The sequence below is a fragment of the Acinonyx jubatus genome, chromosome C1 (genome assembly GCF_027475565.1).
Source record: "Acinonyx jubatus isolate Ajub_Pintada_27869175 chromosome C1, VMU_Ajub_asm_v1.0, whole genome shotgun sequence".
NCBI classification, from domain to species: domain Eukaryota; kingdom Metazoa; phylum Chordata; class Mammalia; order Carnivora; family Felidae; genus Acinonyx; species Acinonyx jubatus.
Window position 1 is genome coordinate 103,990,074 of NC_069381.1, and position 20,764 is coordinate 104,010,837.

The following is a 20,764-nucleotide window of genomic DNA, read 5'->3' on the forward strand; positions in this document are numbered from 1 at the left end:
TGATTGAAGAGTAGTGTTGTGGCTAGTATAAAAACAAGATTTCTTTGGTTTTAGAGTGTTTTTTTCTCCATGAAAATTTCCCTTTCTAATTGAGTGTGACTTGGGACTAAAAGCCTCTTTATGTTTTCTGAATGTACATCAACTGATACGAGGCAGTACATAGCTCTAACGCATATTGAGTCATAAGGAAGCCATCTCAGAATTAAAAAGGAGCTGTGATTATTTCACCCCTTAATTTCTTAATCCAGCACTTGTATATCAGGGAGTAATAGGATGAAGGATACAAAGGTTGGTAAGACATGCCTGCCCTTGGAGTGTTTACAGTGTGATGAAGGTAAGGATAAGAAATCAAGCATTACAATATTACATTGATACATTGGTATTTATTGAGCATTGCAGGGCCTCAGAAGAGGGAGTATGAATGATGCTTAATGCAAAGATTAAAGTGTATATAGAGGGGCGCCTGGCAGTTTCACTCAGAAGATCATGTCACTCTTGATCTTGGGGTCATGAGTTTGAGCTCCACACTGAGTGCAGAGATTACTGGGGGAAAAAAAAAAAAAAAAAAAAAAAAATATATATATATATATATATATATATATATATATATATATGTAGAACATGAACTGAGTTTTAAAGAAGTAGGCAGAGAAGTAAGAAAATTATATTCTAGGCTAGAAAAAGAGCATGCCAATGACATAGAGGTATGAAAGGATATGGGATGTTCAAGAAAGCATATGTTTTGTGACTAGAGATTGAGCAAGGGAAATGGAGTTTGGGAGTGGAAGGAGCTAAGGCTTAAGGGTTAGGCAGAGTTTTGAGTGTAGGGCTGTTACATGCAAAAGAGTTTAGACTATTTTATGGGTAATGGGGATCCAATAGAAGCTTTAAATAGAAAATTGAGGTTTCTTTTTTTTTTTTTTTTTTTAAGTAAGCTTTACGTCCAACGTGGGGCTTGAACACAGGACTGTGAGATTAATAGGAGTCCCATGCTTTACCAACTGAGCCAGCCAGGCACCCCCATTTTTTAAAATTTTTAAATATTTTATTTATTTTTTAAGCTGGTTTTTTTTTTTTTTTTTAAGTTTATTTATTTTGAGAGAGAGAGAGTGAGCGGGGGAGAGGCAGACAGAGAGGGAGAGAGAGAATCCCAGTGTCAGTGTGGAGCCTGATGTGGAGCTTGAACTCATGAAAGTATGAGATCATGACCTCAGCGGAAATCAAGAGTCAGTTGCTCAACCGACTGAGCCACCAAGGTGCTCCTGTGAATTGTTTTTGTTGTTTTTTTTTAAAGATGATCATTTGGAGTGTGGTACACAGACCTGAGAGAAAAGACACTCAATGTGACTTTCATTAGGCCAGGGAAGGGCCAGTAGGGGCTTGAATTAAGGAAACAATAGTGGAGTATAGAAGAAGAGGCAGATTCAAGAAGGAATTTAACAGTAAGCAGAGAATGGATAATCTGTTTCACCTGAAGCTATTGGTCATAGGGATAATTATATGTAAAAAATAGGTAGCCATTTCTGTTGCATTTTCAGGGGTTTGTTTTTCCTGGCAGATGGTTCCCTATAGACTGGTTGTACTCTTCAACTTTAATTCCTTATTTAGAGCTCTTTCATAACTGGACTTTTGAAGTAGATACTATGCTTGTAGAAAACTGCTTCTGAAAGTTAGAAAATTAGATAAGCATCTTTACACCTAAATTGTACAAATACCCCTGGAAGCAAAAGTGCAGGTATGGCACTAGACTTTAAAATCTGGCACTCATTTATTTGCTTGTTATATATTCTCTTAGGAATTTCTTCACTGGCAAAGTGGAACAAGTAGTTGGACAGAACTCTGGAGAATATTGTTCTCTGTAGATTCGCTGTAGGGATCTCTTGCTAGCGCATTGACTTGTACATAATTAATTGATCGTAGAGTTTTAGAGCTGCAAATTACTTTTTAGGCCACTTCCCTCATTTTCCAAATAAAAAACAAGATCCAGACAGGTAAAGTGAATTGTCTAGAAGTTTTTACAAGTAATACACTTTTTTGCAAATAATAACACTTCTTTTTTTAAAATTAGAAATAAACTTGGGAAAGCAGCCTAATATCTTTGTTGCCCTGGTCTGGAAAAACAAAACAAAACCAGTAGTCTTAATGAGAACTCTGAGCTCCCTGGGACATTGTGTGCCACAAGTAGTTCTGCTCCACAGGGCACTGGGGTGCAGCGGCTGCTCAGTGACTGTATAACTAAAGCTAACGAGCTCTGACTTTGAACTATCCTGACTTGCTTTGTAGGAAGCGATGCAAAATCAGGTGAATGCTCATCCCGAGAGAGCCAACCCTATGACTGTGGCCACCCCATTCATCTTCACATCTGGAGAAGTTGTCAACCTCGCCAGCCTTGTTTCTTCAACCAACACCAAAACAACCTCAGGTAATATCTTGATAACATGGCATTTATTTTAGACTTGAAATTAACACAACCCCTGTTTTTCCTATGAGATGAATGGATAGCCTGTCCTTTGTTGAAATATGTAACAAATAGAAGATTTATAATAAATTTTAAAGCTAATGCACTTTTTCTTTCTTGGGGAAGGGAAGATCATACACAGGGATTATACATGAGTGCTTACTATATTAAAAGTAAAATAGTTTACAGATTAATCTGTGGAAGGGTTATATGTAACCACAAAATGAAAATATAAGGGTATTTTAGCATGGTACCATTAAGGAAAACAGTTAAGTACCATAGTCTAAAATGTGAGAAATAAACCAGAATAAACATAAATAGGTGTTGGAGTGCTGCTATAAAAGAGGTACATGTGATTATTTGAATAAAGTGTAAGAGCTTCGATTTGCAATCTTGGGAACATATGTAACAACAAAATAGAGAAAAGCATCTTTTGAGATCCTTATGTTTTTAACAAAAACATCTATCTAAAACAAATAGGGGTGCCTAGGTAGTTCAGTTGGTTAAGTGTCTGACTTGATTTTGGCTCAGGTCGTGATCTCACGGTTCATGAGTTCAAGCCCCACATCGGGTTCGGCACTGACAGTATAGAGCCTGCTTGGGACTCTCTGTCTCTCCCTCTCTCTCTGCCCCTCCCCCACTTGCTCTTTCCAAAACCAAATGTAAATAAACATTTTTAAAAAATACAAATCAGGGGCGCCTGGGTGGCGCAGTCGGTTAAGCGTCCGACTTCAGCCAGGTCACGATCTCGCAGTCCGTGAGTTCGAGCCCCGCGTCAGGCTCTGGGCTGATGGCTCAGAGCCTGGAGCCTGTTTCCGATTCTGTGTCTCCCTCTCTCTCTGCCCCTCCCCCGCTCATGCTCTGTCTCTCTCTGTCCCAAAAATAAATAAACGTTGAAAAAAAAAATAAATTAAAAAAAATACAAATCAATTTGAGGGGCGTCTGGATGGCTCAGTCGGTTGTGTGCAACTTCGGCTCAGGTCATGATCTCACGGTTCGTGAGTTTGAGCCCCGCATCAGGCTCTATGCTGACAGCTCAGAGCCGGGAGCCTGCTTTGGATTCTGTTTCTCCCTCTCTCTGCCCCTCCCCTGCTCTGTCTCTTTCAAAAATAAACAAACATTAAAAAAATAAAAAGCAATTTGAGCTATTTTCAACATTTCCTTACATATATTTGTTTTGCAGTGAGGGGACTTGTGTCTTCATTTAAATAAATTTTCCAACTGACTTGGTTTCTTTTTCTGTTTCTGACTTTCATTTAAAAATAAGACATTGCGGGGTGCCAGGGTGTCTCAGTCAGTAAAGCGTCCAACTTTGGTTCAGGTCATGATCTCATGGTTTGTGGGTTTGAGCCCTACATCGGGCTCTGTGCTAACAGCCCAGAGCCTGGGGTCTGCTTCAGATTCTGTGTCTCCCTCTCTCTCTGCCCTTCCCCTACTTATGCGCGCGCTCTCTCTCTCTCTGTCTCAAAAATAAATAAACATTTTTAAAATTAAAAAAAAAAAAGGACATTGTATTCCTAGTTAAGTTTATATAATATCAAAGGAAGACCGTGAATGAAGTATTATTATGGAAAGGCAGTGTGGCAAAAAGAAACAAGCATATACATGATATGCATAGAATTTTACATTTAGAACTGCATTCAAATACTGATTTATTGACTACATGCTTGACCTTGGGAAAACCTTTGTCTAAGCCTTCTTTACATATCTACAAAATTGGGATATAATAATACATACTTTATGAGGTGGTTGTGAGACTTCAAGTGAGATTTGTATTTCCATTTTATAGCAGGACTTCAGTAATAGTATTAAATGAAAATGTAACTTCTCAATGAAAGTTAATTCAGTTATGCCCTCAGGGGGGCAGTAGAGACCTTCATTTTGTAGGCCATCGACTATCATTTAAAATCACTGTGCTTTGCTTTCAGCCGGATGATTCAAAAGGTTTAGCTTAAAAATAAGTATACATATAATCAGAATATTCACAGCTTTTTGGATTTGTTGTGGTTCAGGCCACAGTGATTAGAACAAATGCCTTTATAATCCAAAAGTCGTTAGAAGCTAGTAAAGTTAGGGGTGCCTGGGTGGCTCAGTCGGGTAAGGCTCAGAGCATGATCTCATGTTTCATGGGTTCAAGCCCCGCATTGGGCTCCGTGCTGATGATGTGGAGCCTGCTTGAGATTCTTTCTCTCTCTCCCCCTCTCTCTGCCCCTCCTCTGCTCTCTCTCTGTCTCGAAATAAATAAATAAACTTTAAAAAAATTTAAAAAAAAGAAGCTAGTTAAGTTATATGTTCACAAATATGTGAAAGGAACTAGAGTTGATAATCTAATTACTGAAATTCTTCAGACCCTGACCTGAAATGATAAGCAAAGTTGAAGACATTTAGAATAGAGCTTCTTAGCCTTGTTTCCCATGGGCCTCTATTGTGTTTGTCATGTTGCTTTTAGCAGACCTATCGTTTCTCTCTTCTGTATGTTGCCGACCACAAATTGAGATTGCTAAACCGTTACATAATAGACCTGATCTCTCCAGTGTTGTCTTACGCATGAAACAATTCTACCTAGCTCTTCCCCTTCAGGGGAGATAATCAGTGCAGATAAAAGAGAGGAGAAAAGTTATAAGACAAATTCAGGTTGTATTACTCAACTGGGTTAAAGGATTTTCTTTTCCCGAATGGTGGGTGGCTTGTTTCCCATCGTCCAGTGATATTTTTTTCATCCAGTAATATTTTTAAGAATTAACTGAAAGGGAGGGGCTACCACACATACACAAGAAGAATTAACTGACATTATCCTAGAATTATCATTTTGATGGATATTTTTGATAAAATTCAGATTATAAAGCTTGCTTTCATTTTTCCATTTGTGACTAAAGATATCACTGACCATCAGTGCTACCATCAAACTGCAGCCATTCAAAAAGGCAGCTAGACTAAATTAAACATTAACCAGGGCAAAACAAAGTTATGGAGATGAATTTCCTATTTCTGTAGGATCATAAGATGCACTCCAAAGTCAAATATAAATAGCTTGTATTAGTTCATAAGGAGTACAGGCTTTGGAATGTAATGAATTGCATTCTAATCTGGGCTCTGACATTTACTACCTGTGTGACGTGGGCAAGTTATGTAGTTTTTCTGGATCTAGTTTTCACCAACTCATTGAAATTGCCTAGCTTACCATAGCACACTCCCCTAAGTCGTGGCATAGAGTTTGTCGAAGCCACATTCTGAATTGGTAACAAGAGTCTTCACTGATAATGTCATTTCATTTCAAAACAACAGCATCCATGCACATTTTACTTTATTTGATGTTGGGCCTTATATTGAGGAGAAGGAAGCAATATTGTTTAACAGTAAAGTACCTTGTTTTCCTAGAATTCACTGGGATAAGTCTGAGGAGATCATTGGTATCATCTCTTTTCAGTTTCAACTGTGCATGTCAGAATACTAAACCCAATTTCTCACAAATGTTCTTTCTTCATTTTGCTGTTGAGTGGACTTAGGTAAGTTAGTAATCAAAGGGAGAACACCCTTAGCCTGGTATCATCATGTACTGAAAAGTATATAATACTTTCTCAAAAGTAGTTTTACCTAGCTTTTCTACTTTAGCTGAGTGACCTTTCTGAGGTTTGGCCTACTTGAACTTTAATTATAACAGCTGTGTGTGTGTGTGTGTGTGTGTGTGTGTGTGTGTGTGTGTGTGTTTTAACTCTGGTAAAATAATAACAACTTTGTTTTTGGATTGCTAGTAACTTATTGCCATATACATTCTACCCTCCTCGAGGGATATATATATACAGTATATACTGTATATATATATATATATACTGTATATATATATACAGTATATATATATATACTGTATATATATATATATACAGTAAAACCTTGGTTTGCAAGCATAATTTGTTCCCTAAACACGCTTATAATCCAAAGCACTTGTATATCAAAGTGAATTTCCCCATAAGAAATATTGGAGAGGCGCCTGGGTGGCTCAGTCGGTTAAGTGTCCGGCTTCAGCTCAGGTCATGATCTTGCGGTTCATGGGTTCAAGCCCCATGTCAGGCTCTGTGCTGACAGCTCAGAGCCTGGAGCCTGCTTTGGATGCTGTGTCTCCCTGTCTCTCTGCCCCTCCCTTGCTCATGCTCTGTCTTTCTCTTTCTCTATCTCTCAAAAATAAACATTAAAAAAAAACAAAAAACAAAACTGGAAACTCAGATGATTCATTCTACAACCCCAAAATATTCATATAAAAATTATTATAATACTGTAATACAAATTAATAAAGAAAATATTTATATATTTTATCGATAATATAAACAAATAAAATAATATAAACAATAGTATTTATAAAATATTAATAAATAAAACAAAATATAAAGAAAAATAAACACATTAACCTGTACTTCCCTTTGAAAATCTTCATGGCTGGTGTGAGGGAGACAAGATAGAGAAGAGGTTATTTTGTAGGACGACTTTCACTATCACTAATGGAATCACTGCTTTCCGTTGGCTCAGTGGAATCTTTTCCTGCATGAGGGCCATTGTATATGTTTGCACAGATGTTGACTACAATACAGTATTCATAAACTCTTTGTTACTGTATTTAATGTAACTGGCAATAAGGCAGCAGAGGAAAGGGTCTATATCTGCAGGCAGCCTGACCTAGAATGAAGCAAAGCATTCCTAAGCTTACTCTTGTATGGAAAAGCAAAGGACTGTCTATAAATGCTTGGAAGTGACAAAAAATACACTAGTGCCAGTTGTGGGCACCTTCCAACGTTCTGAAATATCATTGATTTCTGCCAAATATTGCCCCTGAGACCAAGCATCCAAGCATGGGAGACAATCACCCACAATGCTGCTGTGAGAAAGAGAGGAGAGAGGAGACCCATTGGCTCAGTTGTGATCATGTGATGTTTGGTGTCACATAGTACTCGTATTGCAAGACATCACTTGTTTATCAAGTGAAAATTTATTAGATATGTTTGCTGGTCTTGTGGAACACTCACAGAACAACCTACAATTCTAGGTGTTACTGTATATATATCTAAAAATTGTTCCTTGTGTCATTGGTGAGGTTTTTTTTTTAATATTTATTTATTTTATAGAGAGAGAGACAGAGAGAGAGTGCAAGCGGGGGAGGAGGAGAGAGAGACAGAGACAGAATCCAAAGTAGGCTCCAGGCTCTGAGCTGTCAGCACAGAACCCAATATGGGGCTCGAACTCACGGACCATGAGATCATGACCTGAGCCAAAGTCAGATGCTTAACCGACTGAGCAACCCAGGTACCCCCTCATCTGTGACTTCTTATGTCAGTGTTTGGTATGATAAGTTGAGTGATGGGAAAAGCATGAATTTAGTAGGAACATTAGAGAATATAGCTGGATCTTGCACTGCATGAAGTTATGGGATAGACATCGATTCCTTTCTGGAGGTCAGGCACTCTGTGTTCCACTCAGACTGTTTGGTTCCCTGCATATTTTATGAAAGAATTAGAATAAAACAGGGTTATCATCACTATCTCCACCCTAATCAACCACTGCCACCGTCATCATGCAAAAGCTTTGAGTAAGATCATTTGTAGCTGGGGCGCCCAGCTAGCTCAGTCGGTAGAGCATACAACTCTTGGTCTCAGGGTTATGAGTTTTTGCCCCAAATTGGATGCAGAGATTACTCAAAAAATAAATAAATTTAAAAGAAGATAGTTTGGGGGCGTTTGGGTGCCTCAGTCAGTTAACTGTGTGATGCTTGACCTTAGTTCAGGTCTTGATCTCAGGGTGGTGAGTTCAAGCCCCACACTGGGCTCAGTGCTGGACATGGAGCCTACTTAAATTTTTTTTTTTCAACTTTTATTTATTTTTGGGACAGAGAGAGACAGAGCATGAACGGGGGAGGGGCAGAGAGAGAGGGAAACACAGAATCGGAAACAGGCTCCAGGCTCTGAGCCATCAGCCCAGAGCCTGACGTGGGGCTCGAACTCACGGACTGCGAGATTGTGACCTGGCTGAAGTCGGACGCTCAACCGACTGCGCCACCCAGGCACCCCTGGAGCCTACTTAAAAAGAAGATAATTTGTAGCTATTAAGAGTACTATACAAGAAATCCACCTTTTTTTTTTTTTTAATTTTAATGTTTATTTATTTTTGAGAGACAGAGAGAGAGCACAAGGAGGAGAGGGAGACACAGAATCCAAAGCAGGCTCCAGGCTCTGAGCTGTCAGCATAGAGCCCGATACAGGGCTCGAACCCACAAATCGTGAGATCATGACCTGAGCCGAAGTTGGTCGCCCAACCTACTGAGCCACCCAGGTGCCCCAGAAATCCACCTTTTTAAGGCAAATCTTCTGAAATTTAAATTTATAAACCAGTTAAATTACCTACATTAATCATATCAGAAAAGGATCCTTTGCTCTGTGGAAGGATTATTACAAAGAGTGTTAAATGGGAATTGCTTTATTTTACAGATAACTGACATTTTGATAGACAAAAGGCTGGAAAGAATCTTTAAGCATAGGTAGTGAGAAAACATAAAAATCAAGAGTACATTGAAAGGGCACCTGGGTGGCTCAGTCAGTTGAGTGTCCAACTTTGGTCACGATCTCATGATTTGTGAGTTTGACCCCCACATCGGGCTTGCTGCTGTCAGGACAGAGCCCACTTTAGATACTTGTCTCCCTCTCTTTCTTCCCCTCCTCTGTTTGCACTCTTTCAAAAATAAATAAAACATTTAAAAAAATTATTTAAAAAGTATTGGGACTTCTAGCTGGCTCATTCGGTAGAGCATGTGACTGTTGGTCTCGGGGTTGTAAGTTCCATCCCCACATTGGGTGTAGAGATTACTTAAAATCTTAAAGAAAATTAAGAGTACATTTAAAAAGTGGGTAAGTGTATCTGGGTCACCTAGGTGGCTCAGTCCATTGAGCATCTGACTCTTGCTTTCGGCTCAGGTCATGATCTCATGGTTCGTGAGATTGAGCGCCACGTCAGGCTCTGCGCTGACAGTGAGAGCCTGCTTGGGATTCTCTCCCTACCCCTCTCCTACTCTCTTTCTCAAAATAAATAAATATTTTTTAAATAAAACAATCAGAGCCCAGTCAGGAGACTAAACTACATGGCAAGTTGTATAATTTTTTTATAATATATAACACATAATTTGAATATGTTATACCTAAATGTATGTATAATTTATAAAAAATTATTAATAATAGTGGTTAACTACTAAGATATGAGGAGAACTCTAAAGAATACCAGAATAGCCAATTTAGGGAGCAGACACTCCTTCTGTATGACAAAACATAGTTTCATGCTAATTGTCAAGAAATATTGATAAGGGTCCAGCTTAAGTATGACAAGGCAAGGCAAAACAGGGATTTGGAGCTGAGAAGCAATAAATTCACAACTGACACAAAAGTATCTTTGAAGTTCTAATGAAAGACATAGTGAAATGCAATTTATTTTATAAAAGTTAGATTTATGCAAAATTGTGAAGTAATACTTTTTTTTAATGTTTATTTTTTAATGTAAACATGAGCCAGGGAGGGGCAGAGAGAGAGAGAATCCCAAGAAGGCCCCGTGCTGTCAGCACAGAGCCCGATGTGTGTCTTGATCATGACCTGAGCCACAGTCAAGAGTTGGATGCTCAACAGACTGAGCCACCCAGGCGCCTCAGTAATAGTTTTGGTAAATAAAGTTAGGCATGGTAAATAAAGTTGCCCGATCTAATGCACTTTCGTCCTGGAGCGTAGTTGTAAGAATAGCACACAGAAACAAGAATACAAGGTATAAACATAGTTGTTTTTTTAAGTGCATCATGAGATAAGTAAGTAATTGTTTTTAGCACAAACTGGTCCTACTACTGTTTGACATTCAGTAAGTGAAGTGTCAGGTTTTTAACTGTTCCTGCAGTAGAGGTCAGTGCTATGCTTTCTCACCTGTCTAGCTGATGGATAGATGCAGTGTGGTTAAGTAAAGCCCAGGCAGAGCCTCTTCCCGCAGCAGCAATAGTTTAGGGTAAGTCATACTCTATACTCTATGTCCTTACCACCTGCTGCCAAGCAGAGCTCTGTACAGCCAGCCGAGTGAGTGGGCGGCACTCCTGGGCTGCCGGCTACTAATGCTCAGCACTGGCAGTGCCAAGAGAATGAGCAAATGTGGGGAATGTAGTGGCCCTATACCAAGCATATTACCTTAATCCCCTTTAAAGGAAAAACTTTTCTAAACCTTCCAAACTGTTAATACCACAATCATTGGTTTATATCAGTTTGTATGGGAGAGCAAAGCTGAGGTTTTGATTTAATAAAAGCCATTTTTTAAAATGTTTATTTATTTTGAGAGAGAGAGAGAGAAAGCAGGAAAGGGACAGAGAGAGGGAGAGAGAGAATCCCAAGCAGGCACCACACTGTCAGCACAGAGCCCAACCCGGGGCTCGAACCCACAAACCTTGAGTTTATGACCTGAGCTGAAACCAAGAGTCAGATGCTTAACCAACTGAGCCACCCGGGTACCCCAGATAATAAAAGCCATTTTTAGTTCATCTCCATTTATTTTCTACACCAGACCTCATTTGCCTTTTTTACCAAAATAGGTGACCCCCATGCCTCCTCAGCAGCACACTTGGCAAATTCCACCACCTCGGTGCTGGCCACCCTTGCAGCTCTTGCTGAGGCCTCAGCCCCCCTCTCCAACTCCCACAGAGCCACAGGTAGGTAAGGGATATCTGCTGGGCAAATCACCATTTCTTCTTTGTTTCTAAATTTATTCATTGATTTTGGGAGAGAGAGGGAGGGGCATCAAGGGAGGGGGAAAGATAATCCCAAGCAAGCCCTGTGCTGTCAGCACAGAGCCTAACAAGAGGCTCGATCTCATGAACTGTGAAATCATGACTTAAGCTGAAACCAAGAATCGGACACTTAACTGACCAAGCCACCCAGACACCCTGAATCACCATTTCTTCTTTTTGTTTTCACATTTCCAGCAGGTTTAATTTGCATGAAGTATAATTAGATAAATCTAGGAAAGAGGCATGTAGAGTCATTGAGCATCAGAAAGAAAAATGACTAAGCAGTATAATCAGATGGCTGAATAATCTTAGAGAATGTCTAAGTTAATTTCTTTGTATTTTTGCAGTTTCAAGTTTGTTTGCCCTGACTCCAGTTGCTTCAGATTGAAGTGTTTAGTCTTCTATTAGAAGATTATTTGGGAAATACTTTATGTTATGTTTTGACTGATGCTATCATAGGATGATTCAAAATAGCAGCTTAGATATGTTGTGTTTATAAAAGTGTCAAAATACATAGGACTGCTACCTCTCTCGTCATATCCTGGGTACTTCAGGGTGGCTTCCTTTTATTTTCACTGGAGATCATATTTTGGCACTTCTTTTTTTTTTTTAATTGTTTTTAATGTTTACTTATTTTTGGGAGAGAGAGAGAGAGACAGAGCATGAGTGGGGAGGGGCAGAGAGAGAGGGAGACACAGAATCTGAAGCTCTGTGTCAGCACAAAGCCCAATGCAGGGCTCGAACTCAAACTGTGGGATCATGACCTGAGCCGAAGTCATACGCTTAACTGACTGAGCCACCGAGATGCCCCCATATTTTGGCATTTCTAATAGAGTTGGGGCGACATATGCTGTATAGTGCCCTTCTGATATTTAAAATAAAGAGGTTTCAAGTCACTTAGTGGGAGCCAGTAGTCTATGGGGAAAAGGCTTAGAGCTCCATATAGGTAGGGGCAAATAGTCATAGGTAGGGCTAAACAGTCATGTAGGAATCTTTCTGGAGCCCTCTGGCAGAGTCTGCTCCATTATAAATGAAGGCAGATTGTTCTGATTTCTTTCTGCCATTGACATTTGGGTGTGAGAACATTCCTCCAATCCTATTTTTCCGACTGGCAGCAATCATAAAGATCTCCATTCACACATGTATGAGTGAGTGCCATGGCAAAGGGAAAAACAATATATTTAACTTGTGTTTGTTATTTTTATTTGCTTTTTAAAAAATTTTTTTTGATGTTTATTTATTTTTGAGAGACAGAGCATGAGCGGGGGGAGGGGCAGAGGGAGAGAGGGTGACACAGAATTGGATGCAGGCTCCAGGCTCTGAGCTGTTGGCACAGAGCCCAACCCAGGGCTTAAACCCACGAACCATGAGATCATGACCTGAACCAAAGTGGGACACTTAACCGACTGAGCCACCCAGGCGCCCTTGATTTGCTTTTTGACTGAATAAATTACTTAACTTCTCCAGGTCTGTCTCCTCACCTCTGGCTGAGGTTGGATGGTTGGATCAGATTATCTGTTGAGGTTCTTTCAGCTAAAACATTTAACTGTGTTTTGTTTTTAAGAGCTGTGAATGCTCTATTTCCATTTAACCACCTGAATGTTTCGTGTGGATAGTGCATACCCCATTTAATGCAAAGTTTACCTTAGACTCTTTAGATAGAGAAATTCCATAGTGGTAAGAACTCTTTTCCCTAATAGTTACTGGGAATATTGACTAACCAAACTGAAAATCTTTTTTTTTTTTTTAAGTTTTATTTATTTAAGTAATCTCTACACCCAATGTGGGGCTCAAACTCACGACCCCAAGATCAAGAGTCATGCTTTTCTGACTGAGTCAGCTAGGCGCAACACCCCCCCCACCCCCACTTTTTAATTACCAAACTGAATTTTAATTTTGTTTAAGTGTTTATTTATTTATTTTTGAGAGAGAGCACGTGGGGCAGAGAGAGAGGGAGACAGACAATCCAAAGCAGGCTCCGAACCGTCAGCATAGAGCCATCAGTACAGAGCCCCACACGGGGCTTGAACTCTTGAACCATGAGATCAGAACCTGAGCCAAAGTCAGATGTTAACTGACTGAGCCACCTAGGTGCCCCTAAATTTTACCATCTTAGCCATTTTTTTAAACATTTATTTATTTTGGGGCACCTGGGTGGCTCAGTTGGTTAAGCAACCAACTTCAGCTTAGGTCATGATATCACAGTTCATGGGTTCAGGCACCACATCGGGCTCTGTACTGATTGCTCAGAGCCTGGACCCTGCTTCAGATTCTGTGTCTCCTTCTCTCTCTGCTCTTCCCCCATTCACGCTTTGTCTCTCTCTCTCTCAGAAATAAATACACATTAAAAATTTTTTAACATTTTTAAATTTTTATTATTATTTTTTTTTTTTACATTTATTTACTTTTGAGAGACAGAGTGTGAACAGGGGAGGGGCGGAGAGAAAAGGAGACACAGAATCTGAAGTAGGCTCCAGGCTCTGAGCAAGCTGTCAGCACAGAGCCCGATGTGGGGCTTGGACCCACAAACTGTGAGATCATGACCTGAGCCAAAATCTGACGCTCAACAGACTGAGCCACCCAGGCATCCTTTTGTTTATTTTTAAGAGAGAGCATGTGAGTGTGAGTGGGGGAGTGGTAGAGAGAGGATCCGAAGCAGGCTCTGCACTGTCTGCACAAAGCCTGATGTGGGCCTTGAACCCACGAACCAAACCGTGAGATCATGACGTGAGCCGAAGTCGGATGCTTAACTGACTGAGCCACCCAGGTGCCCCATGAATATCTTGATTTAACATAATATATATAAAGCTCTTAGAAAGGTACCTGGGCTATGCTGTAAGTAGTTGGTGTTAGTTGCTATTAATATTATTGTTTATCTGTCAGATGGGAGAAGCCACCTACCATTTGTGTCTATCAGACCTCTTCAGTGTTTTGACTACTTATTATTGTTAATTCACTATTAAATACCTCCATTTTCTTACAGAAATAGATATACTCTAATTTATAATTATTTTTCTAAGTTCCATAGATTTATTTAGACTTTCAAGATGCTTTCTGAGAAAAGAATTCCATGATCAGATACGCTGGGGAAACTCAGCATATCTTACCCCTATTGGAGAATTACAGTGCTCATTAGCCTGTTGGGGTTTCTAATACTTCTTACAAAACAAACAAAAAATTTAAGCATATTTAAACTGGCATTTTGAAAATACATTTCTGCATAGGGCCCATCCTTAGTGAAAGCTATTAACATCTCAATGAAGACATTTTAGAAAATACTGTTCTAAAGCATTCACTATTTTCTTTTCTCCTCTTACTTAGCATTGTTCACAAAAGCTTGCTTTAGAAACTGTTGAATCTAACTTCTTTTTTTAAGTTTTCCTATCCCTGATATTTATTATCAATTTCAAGGAGGCTGAAATTGTTAAACTCCTGTTTTTTAAAAAGCTGAAATTTCAAATTCACTTTTGTCATCTCTAGCTAATTCAGAGGAAATCATAGAGGGAGATTCCGTTGACTCATCAATCCAGCAAGTGGTGGGGAGTGGAGGCCAAAGGGTCATCACCATAGTGACTGATGGAGTCCCTCTGGGTAATATCCAAACTGCAGTCCCTGCCGGAAGCATTGGCCAGCCATTTATTGTAACTGTGCAAGATGGACAGCAAGGTGAGTTATCCCATTTAGGCAAATGTGTATTAAAAGATATTTTACACACTCCACATTCTTCTGAAAATGAGGCATTAAAGCAAGTAGTGGGACTAGGAGAATGCCAGATGCCAGATGGGGCAAAGATGCTCCAAGACAGAAAAAGAAACAGAAATCAGGCTGGGAAAGCCTGATTTCCCTAATATATATAAAACTTGTGAGTAAAAGCCAATAATCTGATAGAAAAGAGGAAATAATATGAACCAATAGTTCATAGAAAATACTAATAGGTCTTAAAATATGGAAATGTGTTCAACCTATTTCATATATAGCAAGAGAAATGCAATTTAACATTGTACTGAGATACCATTATTATACTGCATTGTCAAAAGTGTGGGGAACTAGGCACTTTTTAATTTTTTTTTAATGTTTATTTTTCAGAGTGGGGGTGTGAGCAGGGGAGGGGCATAGAGCAAGAGAGACAGAGGATTGAAGTGGGCTCTGCAATGACAGCACAGAGCCCAATGTGGGGCTCAAACTCACAAACCGTGAGATCATGACCTGAGCCAAAGTCAAGACGCCTAACCGACTGAGCCACCCAGGCGCCCCAAAATAGACACTCTTATAAATCACTGGCTGACTCAGTTGGTGGAGCATGGGACTCTTGATCTCGGAGTTGTAACTTTGAGCCCCATGTTGGGTGTAGAGAATACTTGATCTTAAAAAAAAAAATCACTGGTCAGAGTGTAAATTAATGTATTCTTTAAAGAACAGTTTGCAATATCTGTCAGTACTAGATACACATACCTTTTGGCTAAAAAGTTGTTTTCTAAGAATTTACATTCACACACAGAAGTGAAATATATACTAAGTTATTAATTACAGCATTATTTGTAATCATCAAAGATTAAAAAGAACCTAATTTGATGGTAGCTATATTTGTGGTGAGCATAACGTAATGCATAGAAAAGTTGAATCACTGTGTTGTACACCTGAAACTGATGTAACATTATGTGTCAACTGTACTCAAATAAAACATTTTTTCTTTTTTTTTTTCTTTTTAAATTAGGCTTCACACCTAGCACAGAGCCCAACACGGGGCTTGAGTTCACAATCCTGAGATCAAGACCTGAGCTGAGATCAAGAGTCAGATGCTTGGGGCAAATGGGTAGCTCAGTCACGTCCACTCCTGGTTTCGGCTTGGGTCATGATCTCACAGTTTATCAGATCGAACCCAAGTCAGGCTCTGTGCACAGTGTGGAGCCTACTTGGGATTCTGTCTCCCCTTCTCTCTGCCCTTCCCCCATGTTCTCTCTCTCTCAAAATAAATAATTATTTACATAAAAAAAAGAGTTGGATGCTTAACCAACTGACCCACCCAGGTGCCCCTAAATAAAAATAAATGTATGTATGTATGTATGTATGTATGTATTTATTTATTTATTTATTTATTTATTTATTTATTTTTAATGTTTATTTATTTTGAGAGAGAGCACAAGTGGGGAAGGGGCAGAGAGAGGGAGAGAGAGAATCCCAAGCAGGCTCCACTTTGTCAGCACAGAGCCCAACTTGGGGCTTGATCACAACCCACGATATGATGACCTGAGCCAAAATCAAGAGTTGGAGGCTTAACCAACTGAGCTATCCAGATGCCCCTAAATAAAAAATTTTTTTTTTTTATTTTTTTGACATTTATTTATTTTTGAGACAGAGAGAGAGAGCATGAATAGAGGAGGGTCAGAGAAAGAGGGAGACACAGAATCCGAAACAGGCTCCAGGCTCCGAGCCATCAGCCCAGAGCCCGACGCAGGGCTTGAACCCACGGACCGTGAGATCATGACCTGAGCGAAGTCGGACACTTAACCGACTGAGCCACCCAGGCGCCCCCCAAAAAAATTTTTTTAATGAAAATGAAAAATTAAAACAACCTAAGTATACATCAATAGGGAACTGGATAAAGAAATTGTTACACCCACACTTTGAAATACTATGCAGCTATTTAAAAACAATGAGGAAATGCCTTATATACTAGCATGATCTTATCTCTAAACTATATTATGAAGTTACAAGAGCAAGATGCAGGACAGTATAGAATATGCTGCATTTGTATTTTTTAAAAAGAGGGAGATATATGTATTTTTGCTAATGTATTTGTAGACTTAGACCATCTCTGGAAGAACATTCAAGAATAACATTGAAAACGTTGATTGCCTGCTGAGACAGTATGTGGGGATGGATGGGAGGCTTTTCGCTATATATACTCTTATAGTTTTAGTTTTTGAACCATGTGAATGTATTACTTATTCAAGAAATACATCTGTAAATTATTTTTTGAAAAGAAAGAAACTAATCATACAACTTCATTCTTTAAAAATATTGGAGTTTAGGGGCTCAGTCAGTTGAGCGTCAGACTCTTGATCGCAGGGTCGTGAGTTCAAGCCCCACAGTGGGTTCTGTGCTGGGAGTGAAGCCTACTTTAAAAAAAAGAAAAATGGGGGTTCCTGGGTGGTTCAGTTGCTTAAGCATCCTACTTCAGCTCAGGTCATGATTTCACGGTTTGTGAGTTCAAGCCCCATACAGGCTCTGTGCTAATAGCTCAGAGCCTGGAGCCGGCTTCAGATTCTATGTCTCCCTCTCTCTCTGCCCTTCCCCCGCTCACACTCTATCTCTCTCTCAAAAATAAATAAACATTTATAAAAAAATTTTTTTTAATTGGAGTTTGAAAAGAGGAGCGTTGGTTTATTGAATCTGAGTCACCAAAATTTTCACTTGGCCTAATAATGATGGGGATTTTATAATTTTCAAATTTTAAATTGGTGGATCTTTGCAGTATATGAAGAAAGAGTAGGAATTAAACCTTTATAATCCAAGTTTTGGTATCATAAATTCTTAATGGTTTTATTTGGAAATATATTATTGATGTTTTTGTGAACATAATTATCACTTAATGCTTTGGGGGCTTCATTGGGTAGGTGAGAGATTCTGCTTATAATGGAGTTAAATAAATGAGAATGGAGTTGTTTCAAAGAGAAAAAAATTGAGGTTTTGCCTGGATGAACTACACTGCTTTTTACAAATGTATTAACCAGGCACACAGAAGGACAGAAGGACAGCTGAGATTTTGTGAATTATCTGCAGAAAGTTTTAAAACCCAGACTAAAGTTCCTTTTCCACTTAGCTGATATCTAAGCTGTTTTCTATTGCCATCAATTGATGAGTACCCACAGAATACAAGCTAATTTTTATTTTATTTTATTTTACTTCTTTGAGAGAGATGGGGGAGCACAAGTGAGAGAGTGCGGGCAGAGAGAGAATCTCACGAGAGGCAGAGAGGGAAAGAGGATGAGAGAGAAAGAGAGAGAGAGAGAGAGAGAAGCAGGGTTCACCCAAAACAGGGCTCGTGTTTTACCCGAAGTGTGGCTCGAGCTCACCCAGTGTGGGACTTGAACTCCTAAACTGTGAAATCATAAGCTGAGCTGAAGTCAGATGCTTCACAACTGAGCCATGCAAGCACCTCACAAGCTAATTTTTAAATCAACCAAACCAAATAACTAGATAAATCTTCTGTTTTAAACAAAAATCATAAGGTACCCTAAAACCTAAATAGAATTTTAAGCTTTTGTATTTTGTGATCATTGTAGATTTATGTACAAGTGTAAGAAATAAACAGAGAAATCGAGTGTACCTATCACCCAGTTTCCCCCATTGGTAACATTTTGCAGTAGTGCTTTAACATAGAAAATTGGCATTGATACAGTTTACCAACCTTATTGAGATTTTTCCAATTTTATATGCATTAATTTGTGTATATACTTAGCTCTATGCAGGATAATACATGTGTAGATTTGTTCTAGGACCACCACAGTCAGGACAGAGAACAGTTCAATCACAAGGATCCCTTGTGCTACTTTTATGTCCACAGCCCTCTCCCTTCCCACCCCATTCCTAACCCCTGGCAACCACTAACTCATTTGTTTTCTACCTCTATACTTCTGTCATTCCAAGAACATTATAGGGGCGCCTGGGTGGCTCAGTCAGTTAAGCGTCCAACTCTTGGTCTCGCAGTTCATGAGTCCAAGCCCCACATTACACTGAGAGTGCGGAGTCTGCTTGGCATTCTCTCTCTCTCCCTCTCTCTGCCCCTCTCCCACTTGCTCTCTCTCTAAATTAATTAATTAATTTAAAAAAGTATATTATATAAATGGAATCATGTAATATATAACGTTTTGAGATTGGGTTTTTTTCTCTCAGCATAATTCCCTTAAGAGCTATCCAAGTTGCTGTTTGTATCAGTAGTTCATTCCTTTTTATTGCTAAGTAGTATCCATGGTATGGAGTTTAACCACTCATTGAAGGACATTTAAGTGTGTTGCTAGTTTTGGACTATCTATGAATAAAGCTGTTATGACCAATACTGTACAGGATTTATGGGAACATAAATTTTCAGTTCTCTGGGATAAATGCCCAAAAGTGCAGTTGCTGGGTTGCATGGTAAGTGCATGTTTAGTTTTGTAAGAAACTGCCAAACTGTTTCTTAGAGTGACTGTACAGTGTTACATTCCCACCAGCAATTTATGAATAATCCAGTTTTTCTACATCCTCGTCAGTATCTGGTATTATTAAAATTCTAGCCATACTGATAGATGTGTAGTGCAGGATGTGTGTTTTGACCCTTCACTCACTTATCTATAAATATCTAAGCAAATTAGATACAGTGAATGGCCAGCTGCTTTCATGTGAAGTTTCTCAAAAATCTTATGTAAAGACATCAAGCCTTCTTTAGACAAATCACTCCTAAAGAATTGTAAGGTGGGGTGCCTGGGGGCTCAGTCGGTTAAGTATCTGACCTTGGCTCAGGTCATGATCTCACCATTTGTGAGTTCAAGCCCCGCATTGGGCTCTGTGCTGAGAGCTCAGAGCCGGAAGCCTGCTTCATATTCTGTGTCTCCCTCTCTCTCTGCCCCTCCCACCCACTCTCTCAAAAATAAATAAACATTTAAAAAAACAAAATAAAAGCAAAGAATTGTAAGCTTCTCAGCCATAGCTTCTAACCTAGAGTGAGACATCTTTATATAAGAGCCTCAGACCTAGTTGTTGACTGCATGGCTTCCAGATTTGCCTCTCTAATCCTTTCTGTTTCTCTCTGTAAGGCTGTGCTTTACCTGTTGATTCTAAAATCCGAAGAGATATGAACAATAAGATTTCAGATAACATCTTGCAGTTTATTTTCTAATTTAAAGCAAGCAGTAGGAGTCAGTGAGGCGCCTGTCAGTGTGGAGCCCGCTTGGGATTCTTTCTCCCTCTCTCTCTGCCCTTCCCCTGCTTGCGCTCTCTCTCTCTCTCAAAAGAAATTTAAAAAATTTAAAAAAACAAACTTGAAAGTAGGCAAAACCTCTATGTTTTGCTATGTATTCATTATCTCCAATTGGTGTCCTTTGGCTTGTAGTTCTAACTGTACCTGCTGGTCAGGTTGCAGAAGAGACTGTAATTGAAGAAGAAGAGGAAGAAGAAGCAGAGAAGTTGCCCCTGACTAAGAAACCAAGGATAGAAGAGATGACAAACAGTGGGGAGGAAAGCAAGGTAACGTGTTTAGGAGTGGTAGAGAGAAGAGACAGGAAATACTCAAAAGGCAAACTTGGAAGAAGGCCTGGACCCTTCTTTATATATTTAAAAAAAATTTTTTTTTAATGTTTATTTATTACTGAGAGAGACAGAGCATGACTGGGGGAGGGGCAGAGAGAGAGGGAGACACAGAATCCGAATAAGACTCCAGGCTCTGAGCTGTCAGGACAGAGCCCGACGTGGAGCTGGAACTCACAAACTGTGAGATCATGACCTGAGCCGAAGTCGGACACTTAACTGACTGAGCCATCCCG

At 39.5% G+C, this 20,764-nt stretch overlaps 1 protein-coding gene and 1 long non-coding RNA gene across 8 annotated transcripts in view; one reads left to right on the forward strand and one right to left on the reverse strand.

The window, feature by feature from the left end:
- LOC128313985 (uncharacterized) overlaps positions 1–20,764 on the reverse strand; it is a 32,745-nt gene that overhangs the window by 11,799 nt on the left and 182 nt on the right. The gene's annotated exons all lie outside the window — the stretch shown is intronic.
- GABPB2 (GA binding protein transcription factor subunit beta 2) overlaps positions 1–20,764 on the forward strand; it is a 35,616-nt gene that overhangs the window by 9,647 nt on the left and 5,205 nt on the right. For 4 of the 7 annotated variants that reach the window (XM_015077582.3, XM_015077600.3, XM_015077584.3 and 1 more), the window contains 4 exons: positions 2,284–2,422; positions 11,049–11,165; positions 14,724–14,909; positions 20,335–20,468. In XM_015077582.3, coding sequence (XP_014933068.1) covers positions 2,284–2,422; positions 11,049–11,165; positions 14,724–14,909; positions 20,335–20,468 — 576 coding nt within the window. Of the gene's footprint in view, positions 1–2,283; positions 2,423–11,048; positions 11,166–14,723; positions 14,910–15,957; positions 16,277–20,334; positions 20,469–20,764 lie in introns of those variants that run through there. The other 3 variants (XM_015077593.3, XM_027056227.2, XM_053214778.1) reach the window with 2 other exon arrangements.